Source organism: Oryza sativa, chromosome 2 (genome assembly GCF_034140825.1).
Source record: "Oryza sativa Japonica Group chromosome 2, ASM3414082v1".
NCBI classification, from domain to species: domain Eukaryota; kingdom Viridiplantae; phylum Streptophyta; class Magnoliopsida; order Poales; family Poaceae; genus Oryza; species Oryza sativa.
The window spans coordinates 20,586,582-20,596,351 of NC_089036.1; the positions used below are offsets into that span (position 1 = coordinate 20,586,582).

The 9,770-nt window shown below is 41.7% G+C and overlaps 1 protein-coding gene across 1 annotated transcript; it reads left to right on the forward strand.

Annotated features, from left to right (window-relative positions):
• Positions 1-855: 855 nt before the first annotated feature.
• Positions 856-4,289, forward strand: LOC136355329 (serine decarboxylase 1). The gene is made up of 5 exons (XM_066307758.1): positions 856-1,284; positions 2,638-2,869; positions 2,981-3,174; positions 3,259-3,392; positions 3,511-4,289. Exons 1-5 carry the CDS (start codon positions 966-968, stop codon positions 4,078-4,080), a joined length of 1,449 nt encoding a protein of 482 aa, XP_066163855.1. The 5' UTR covers positions 856-965; the 3' UTR covers positions 4,081-4,289.
• Positions 4,290-9,770: the final 5,481 nt, after the last annotated feature.

Below are 9,770 nucleotides of genomic sequence, written 5' to 3' on the forward strand. Positions count from 1 at the left end.
CAAGCGAAGCCGTAGAGCAGGGCGCTACTGCCTACTGGTACTGTGCACAAATCCTGCTTAATGTAACAATTAAATAAATTGCTGCTTACTAAGCGTAACTTTGCTGCTACCAGTAGTAGATGCGAGATTATCATTGATTTGTTAAAACAAGATCTAATCATGGTTACACCAGATCCTCTCACGTGTTAGAGCAAGTTTAATAGTGTAAATAACTACTAGCTCTAAATTATTTATAGTCAATTTAATAGATAATTCAAACAATAGTTACATATAAACATATAATACATGGTCCTACCTATCATACACATATTTTATCTTGGAGTCTGTGCTGTAGCTGGCTACAGATCTGTAGCTCACTGCTTCTCTCTCCCTGATATGTTTATAGTTGGTTAATAGTATGCTATTGTACCTGTACTTAGCGTGATTATCAATCGTGGTCGACCACAAATCCAACTGTCCATTTTTTTCATTAAAAAAAAATCACCAAATCCGGATCTTAGCGATAAGCCCCACACGTACGCGCCATGCATGTCAGGGCAAGCAAAACGAGAGAGCCCCTCTCTTTCTCTGTAAAAAAAAACCCAAAAAAATGAAAAAGAAAAAAAGCAGGCCACGTGGCACCTGTCGGGCTCAGACCGACTCGCACCGATGCACCGACCCTCCTCCGTGACAAACGCCCACCGACACGGCGGGCCGGCCTTCACCTGGGCCCCACACGTCAGCGTCGTTGTGTAGAAGGTGAAAGCCTCGTGCGATCCGAGCCCGAGCCGAGGCGGCTACAGTGTGACGACGCGATTTTATCGCGGAGCTCCTATAAATAGGCCCCCGCGAAACCCTCGTAACCCCTCTTCTACTATCTCTCTCTCTCCTCCGGCCGCGGCTGCTCCCCCCCCCCCCTTTCGTCCCCCAAAATCTCCGCGCCTCCGAGAAGATTCCACCGGCGGCGGACGACGACGACGAAGAGGATGGTGGGGAGCGTCGGGAACGGCCTGGTCGACCTGGGTGGCGCAGCCGTGGCCGTGAACGGCGTCGGGAAGGGGATGCGCCCCGAGGCGGTGGCGGTGGCGATGGAGGTGGAGTCGCCGCCGAGGCCTGCGGAGGAGGAGGGGGAGGGGTCGCCGACGAGGAGGGAGATCGTGCTGGGGAGGAACGTGCACACGGCGTCGTTCGCGGTGAAGGAGCCCGACGCGGACGACGAGGAGACCGGGGAGCGGGAGGCCGCCATGGCCAGCGTCCTCGCGCTCTACCGCCGCAACCTCGTCGAGCGCACCAAGCACCACCTTGGTATGTACGCCCCGCCCCCCTCCCTCCCCTGCTACTACCCGACCTCCTTCTCCCTCCCCCCCGATCTGGTTCGCGGCGGCCCCGATCTGGGTGACGTGTGCGTGTGGGCGCGGCGATTTGGGGGCGGATTGGCGCTGCCCTTTGCTGTTGCTGTCCAGATCGTGACATTCAGGTTGTCGTCTTGTGATGTTACATTTTTTTTTTCTAAAAGAAATTATGAAGTAAATGACGCCTTCACAAAATTCGGCTCTGCTCTGCAAATGCCTCGTCGTGTACTCGTGAACCGAACAGGGGAACCTTCAATCAGGTGGTAATCGCGCGATTCTTTCGTGCGTAATCGAATTGGACATCATCGGCATGCTTCATTTTTGTTGCTTAATTTGATTGCCACCTATACTTATAAGGAATGGTTAAAAGTTCACTCGCGCAACGTGTAAGATTACACAAGCGCTATGTGCTCAATTTCCACAACATTCGTCGTGGAATCGAATTTTATGATTGGGATGAGGTTGCATACGCGAGCACTGACAGACAACACACTGTAGCAGTAAGCACGCGCTGTATGCAATTGAGCATCACATGTTTTTGTTTACAGGGATAAGAAGGTGGCATTTTTTATCAGTAGCTTGCTCTTGACCCTTTTTTAATGAAAGCAAATTGCAATTGGTTTGCCAGTGTCAACTTAGGCATGTGCCAATATTTATTGACTGTTTATTTATTCAGAGGTTTTTGCATATGTAATTAGGTATGTCCATGTTGGATTAGTAACTACAAATTTAATGTGCATGCCAATTGATGAAACTCTTACAATGCTGCACATGAACCCCTTTTACAAAATTTTTCCTCGAACTTATAATGAACATTTTGTAAGAAGTTCAATGTTCAGCAATGAAAAACTGGAAATTCTTCAATTCAATAAGTATGTTTGGTCTTGCAAAGCTTCGGGACCATACACATCATATATAATTGTATAATGTCATTCAACATCATAAATGAAAGCCACTCTGCTAGTCAAGCTCTTTCTCTAAAATGAGCTTAACCTGGCTGCCTCCTCTTTGGAACAAGGGGCGATTCCGGTTCCGTGGGTGCTTCAAACAATTTTGTGTTCTCTATATTACCATATCTCTAGTCAATAATTTTCTGAGGAATTACAGAACTCAATCACTTGCTGCTAGCTGCAACTCATGTTTTCGGAATAAAAACAATACTGTGTAATGTGAACAATTCATCAATTAGAAAAGGGTAGCATAGACATAAACATGGAATCCAGTGGGATAAATTGACCCATTCAAATATCACATAATCCTTCTTCCTTTGGAAGCTAATCTCACATGTCCATTTGTTCTGATGAAGGTTACCCGTATAACCTGGACTTCGACTATGGTGCACTTGGCCAGCTGCAACACTTCTCCATCAACAACCTTGGTGATCCCTTCATCGAGAGCAACTATGGTGTACATTCCAGGCAGTTTGAGGTGGGAGTATTGGATTGGTTTGCTCGCATCTGGGAGTTGGAAAAGAATGAGTACTGGGGGTACATTACAAACTGTGGCACAGAAGGAAACCTGCATGGTATTCTTGTTGGGTTAGTAGTCGAAGAGACCCTATTCTATTGACTGCAAAGTGCATTTTTTCCTGTCAAAATGTCATTTCTGTAAAATCTGTACTGAATCTTTCTCAACAAATTGTTTTTCAGGAGAGAGGTATTCCCTGATGGAATCCTGTATGCTTCCCGTGAGTCTCACTATTCAGTATTCAAGGCAGCAAGGATGTATAGGATGGATTGTGTTAAGGTGGACACCCTTATTTCTGGGGAAATAGATTGTGAAGATTTTCAGAGAAAGTTATTGCTAAACAGAGACAAACCTGCCATTATTAATGTTAACATTGGTGAGCTTGGTCTCATTCCTCCATGTCCCAGCTTAGTGCTTTTGTAGCACATATGGACTGTTTTAAAACGAATTTAACATGCAGGAACAACTGTTAAGGGGGCTGTCGATGATCTTGACTTGGTTATTAAAACACTTGAAGAAGGTGGCTTTAAAGATCGGTTTTATATCCATTGTGACGGTGCTCTTTTTGGACTGATGATACCATTTGTCAAGAAGGTAATTTCCATTTCTTCCCGCTGAGTCCCTCCTGTGCCTTATCTGTTGCACAGCTATCCTTAATGGTTTCAAATAGTTCATTCCCCTGATGTGGTATATATGTAAATTTGTTCACTAGGCACCTAAGGTATCATTTAAGAAGCCTATCGGGAGTGTGAGCGTTTCCGGGCACAAGTTTGTAGGATGTCCCATGCCATGTGGTGTCCAGATAACAAGACTGGAGCACATAAATCGTCTTTCTAGCAATGTTGAATATCTGGCATCAAGAGATGCGACGATCATGGGAAGTAGGAACGGCCATGCTCCGATCTTCCTCTGGTACACCCTGAACAGGAAAGGCTACAGGGGCTTCCAGAAGGAGGTCCAGAAGTGCCTGAGGAACGCTCACTACCTGAAGGACCGCCTCAAGGAAGCTGGAATCGGCGCCATGCTCAACGAGCTGAGCAGCACCGTGGTGTTCGAAAGGCCCAAGGACGAGGAGTTCGTCCGGAGGTGGCAGCTCGCCTGCGAGGGCAACATCGCTCATGTCGTGGTGATGCCCAGTGTGACCATCGACAAGCTGGACTACTTCCTGAACGAGCTGACGGAGAAGCGGGCGACCTGGTACCAGGACGGATCATGCCAGCCTCCCTGCCTCGCCAAAGACGTAGGCGAGGAGAACTGCCTCTGCAGCATCCACAAGAAGTGAAGAGGAGCTTATATATTATAACAAGGAGCCATGTTGCAGTGTAGCTTTGTGTTGTTGTCGTGGCCTGAAGTTAGTACTCCTAATGCGTTGTGTTGTACCCCGATGCCTTCTGTATGTAATAATGCGTTATGCAGTCAGTGCAGCTTATAATGTTGTTATCGTCAGGATATTACAGTTAAGTTAAAATTGATGGGATGAAAATTGCATCATCTTTACCTCTTCTGTTCTCTACCTGATGTGATGGTTCCATTTGCTATATTCTTCGATGCTTCTGCAAAGACTGTAAAATCTGTAGAACTTCAGATGCTGCTGGTGCTTTGCTGGCTTTGCTGAAACTTAGGGTGTGTTTAGTATTTTGGGTGTAAAGTTTTTGAAGTATACGGACACACATTTGAAGTATTAAACATAGACTAATAACAAAATAAATTACAGATTCCTCGTATGAACTACGAGATAAATTTATTAAGTCTAATTAATCCATCATTAGTAAATGTTTATTGTAGCATCACATTGTCAAATTATGGCGTAATTAGACTCAAAAGATTCGTCTCGTAATTTACATGCAAACTGTGTAATTGTTTTTTTTCTATATTTAATGTTTCATACATATGTCCAAATATTTAATGTGATGTTTTTGACTTAAAATTGTTTGAGATCTAAACAAGGCCTTAGTGATAGAAGGGAAACAGATTGTGACTGACGCTACACCTGCCTGCCACATCTTAGCCGTAGTTCCTTTAATTAAAGTGGAAGGTTGCAAGCAAGACATGATTACTTTACTTTGTATTAAGTGGCCAGATCAGTTTTTTTTTAACAAAAAAAACTAAGTACGTCTAACTGTGGAAGTTAACTTTTGCATCTTTTTTTCAAGAAGAAACTTTTTACTGCTCCTGATGGTAACTTGGTAGTAGTAACTTTGACCTCTTACAGTCATACCTTCATTTTCCAGGCTCCCAGCAGATTTCGCTGTCTAGAGTCAAGCGAGTTGAAAAGTTTAATTAGGCCTAATGTGGAAAGAAAGTGGGTTACTGCTAATCCTCAATCTTCTAGGCCGTAGTTGGCACAACGTGCTGTATCCACATTGAGATCCTGACCTGCCAACAAGTAGCGAAAAAGAGCAATCTTTCAACAAGTATCAGATAAGACTGGGGAGGCTTTGCAAGCACTAATATATTACTTCATCGTTATCCTGGACTACTCGATCTTGAAAGCTCAACAAAAGCAGATGATTTTCTGGATATGCTTCACTGATTGGATTAGCTTTGCATGTTAATATTAGTTGTTTATTCAGAGGGATGGCTTGAGATTTAGGAGCAAGATTAGCCCTTTTTTTCGGAGACAATTGTCATATGAGACCCCAACGTGTAGATTTTTAATTGAAGTCTACTAATATTAGGATTGTGGCCTTTTTTACAGCAATTATTATAAAATATATACTAGTTGCTAACAATCAGACATTATTTTGCAGTATTGAAATGCCAGATAAAAAAAAAGAAGAAATTCTAATGGCATCTATCACTTTCATTATTTGGTTGCTCTGTTGCCTTCTGATCTAGTAACACTCATGATTAGTGACAGTCGTTATTAGTTTCCTGCACGTAATGTGGCTATATCCATTCGTTTTTAGCTGAAATTCTGAGCTTGTGGGGCCAGCTACAGCCACCATCAAACTGCTGAGTGCGTCTCCATTTATCCTCCATTTGCTCTCCTCCTCGTTGTTGGCCAAGTCACAAGTATTGGAAGGATAATCTTTTTTAAAGTGTGCATGTCAACTTAAATTTGCTGAACAAGCAATGCATGAATGAAGTAGCTGATACAATGCGGTGGGTAAAGGATTAGATATGAACAACATTGGATCTTACAATAATATATACTTTCTCCATTTCAAATTATTTATTGTTCTATATTTATCTTACGTTAAACATTTTAATCTTTAACCATCAATTTCTAAACTCATACAGTTTAATATTATAAAATTTATATTTTAGATTCACTATGAGAAATAATTTTATAATATACAGTTCATATGGTATTAAACTACACAGATTTATAAGAATTAATAGTTAAAGATGGACATGTTCGACTCAGTATAACATAGAACGATAAGTAATTTAAAACCAAGGAAGTAATTAAGATAGTTTAGCCCGATCATCCATTCCAATCTGAATATTTTAGTTTTGTACAATCTTTGCGAAAAGCAGACAGATAAAATCTGGATATCAAGATGTGATAGATGGATCTGGATTTTTCACATTTTGATCCTTTTGAAAAACTTATTTCGCAAATAGACCCCTGAAAAAACTTATCCTAGAAATGGTCCTTTTTGGGGCGCCAGAGTGGCTGGCGCCGTCATCTGGCGCCGTCCTCCTGCCACCGTGGCGTACGCGAACCGACGTGGCAGGAGGAGGGCGCCAGCCATGCTGGCGCCGCCCCAGGGAGGAGGGCGCCAGCATGGCTGGCGCCGCTGCCTCCATTCCTGTTTCTCTGTATGGAGTTGCAATGTGTTATTTTTATTTTATTTTTTCGGATGTTTTTTCACACTCAGGATCATGATACAACCAACCACAAAAAAAATTTAAACTCGAACTACCACTTAGCTAAGTCTGAAAATATCTAGTATACCACTTAGTCTACTTTGCACCTTCACTAAAATTAGACCATAACTCCTTTAGTAAAACCCTTTGATCAGCATGTTAAACATAATGCACTCTACCACTATATGAAATTACTTAATCTAATTCAAAATATAACCACATGAAATGACATATATAAGTTAAACAGTACATAGAGATGCAATTTTTTTTTTATTTTATTTTTTTGATATTTTTTTCACACTTAGGAGAACATAGGAACCAACCGTATAAAAAATAAACTCAAACGGATAAAATATGTGACATGTAGAATTTTCCAAAACTCTACCGAAACGGACAAAATATGCCATCTATTAAAATAGGCGTAACTTTCTCATACGGACTCGGAATCAGGCAAATAATATATGCACGGACATCTACAGAAAAATTTACATCCGATTCTCCCCAGCTTTTCCGGGTTCGGCGATATTAAAACCTCCAAATTCCGCTTGCAAGATTGTGTTTTCGAGGAGAGAAGTTTTTCGGTGGAGCTTTGGAAAATTCCACATGCCACATATTTCGTCCGTTTGAGTTTATTTTTTACGTGGTTGGTTCCTGTGAGTTCCTATGTGTGAAAAAAATATCAAAAAAATAAAATAAAAATAAAAAAGTTGCACATCTCTCTCCTCTGCACTAGTTCGGAGAGAGGAGAGGAGAGGAAAAATTCTACATGTCACATATTACGTCCATTTGAGTTCAATTTTTCTATGGTTGGTTCTTGTGTGTCCCTAAGCGTGAAAAAAATATCAAACAAATAAAACAAAAATAAAAAATTTCGGGGGGGGGGGGGGGGCGCCAGCCACTCTGGCGCACTCCCCCTAGCCACCTCAATATCGCCCCGTCACGTTGGCGGTGGGACGGCGCCAAAGAGGCTGGCGCCGTCGTTCAAGGACGGCGCCAGCCACTCTGGCGCCCTAAAAAGGACCATTTTTGGGATAAGTTTTTCTAGAGATCTACTTGCGAAATAAGTTTTTTAAAAGGACCAAAATGTGAAAAATCTAGGATGTGATTCGAAGTCACTTACAAAGGTCACCATTGCTTTAGTTTTACAAAAACTTTTTATCGAAAGTAATCGCATTTGGAGATAGAAGAGTTGGTGGTGCACAAACAGTGATATGCAAATTTATGAATCGGTGAGGTTGTATTTTAAGTATGATCTTCCTCAGTTGCTTCTAAAAGGCATTCATGTTACAGTAATCCCAGTATCAACTTCTTCCCTCTTCAGATGCAATACAAGGCATTTCATGCTGTTGAACTTGTTTAGCATTGTCTTATAATTTCGTGGGGCTCTCTCAGATCCTGGTTTTCCTCCTACTATTCGGATAGGTATTTGCAAGCTGTACCTGATTAACCTGTAGTTCTGAAACATTTCAGTCCCCCCCTATAACTTTCAGAGGTTACATATCCCCACAAATAAACAAAAAGAGCACACAAAATAAATGCAGAGGTTACAAGGGCTATACTAGAGCATAATAAAGCAGATAGTTAGATAGGTTTTAGGGACAACTTGGAAAGATGATGACCTAATGACTTACACGTAGATATCAAGCAGCATCATCTCAGACAGAACAGCTGAACAGGGTCTTAGTGCAATGTGCTTGTGGCAAACATTCCTTAAGCCACAGCCAACAGATGCTAGAATATCCCTTCAATTACTTCTCCTTTATAGATCTTCTGGACTAGTCCATTCATTCTCAGTAGTTCTTCTTAGCTATTGCCTAATTGACAAGTAAAAGTACTTTGTCACTGGATAACCAGATAGCCATTGACCAGTAAAAGTACTTTGTCATTGGCTAACTAGTAACCACAAGTTAATTTGACCTATGCTTTGTAAGTAGGATTGATTGCTGTTGATGGCCTGGGCAAAGGCAAGGTGACACATCAGGAGTTGTCAGCTCTGATGGAACCAGGTGCTCTCAGAGTGGAGGCTTAAACATTTGCAAATTGCAAATATTATGATCCATGATTGGTAAGTAGTGGCTTTGTTATCTTCACCATTATGCATACTGCACAAATGTGACCCGTTGATCATTATTTTACTGCCTCCATGATTGCCCATGAAGATATGATTTAATAAGTATCAATTACTGAAACTTTTACTCCCCAAAAGCTAGGTGCTTCACTGATTCACTCATCTGGACCACAGTTGTTTTTCCTTCACTGCAGGGACAAGAATGTTTCATGTAATTATCTTACACAAGAAAGCTTTACATTGGCAGCATAACATTACATTTTTAGCCTTCAGGGCTTCACAATTAAGGCTTTTCTGTGATCAAGGCTTTCATAATTCAGGTTCAGTGCATGGACAAATAGGAATTATAGTGCTGTCCAATCTTGAAGACTCAAAGACCATGTCTATCTGCTCTGTTTCCTGGACCAGACTGACTTGGTTTGACCCCCCAATTCCACTTGGCCAAGCAAAGGTCAAAGATACATCCTCCCCCACATTGCCAAAACAGCTTTTATTTTATCTCTCTGCAAAAAGAGATGCAACTACACAAATAATTCAGTGTTCTCTCCTTTTCTAATCCTCTCCTTGTTGCATGTGTGCTATGCTTCATTACACTCTCTACTCCCTCCGTACCCGTAAAGGAAGTCGTTTAGGACAATGTTTAAGTCAAACCTTAGGAATATAAATCATGAATAACTCTCAAATTGTTGAGTTTGAAAATGTAAAAAGTTATATAAATAGATTTGTCTTGAAAAATACTTTCATAAAAGTATACATATATCACTTTTCAATAAATATTTTTATAGAAACAAAAAGTCAAAGTTGTGTTTTGGAGACCGTATCGCTGTTCAAAATGACTTCCTTTACGAGTACGGAGGGAGTACTTTACACCAGTATCATCAGGCAGACAAGATCTGGTGCCACAACACTAGATTAGCTAGTGCCCTCTGATGCCCAGAAAAGCCACCACTGTTAATCCAATCAGGCAGAGTAGAGCCCCATCACCCTAGTGATCATAATTCACAAATGTGCTTTGCTTGCTACTAGTTGTAGTGATTAGCATTCTGACCTTTGCATGCCCAAAAGCCCCTGCCTCCATTAGCTCCCTG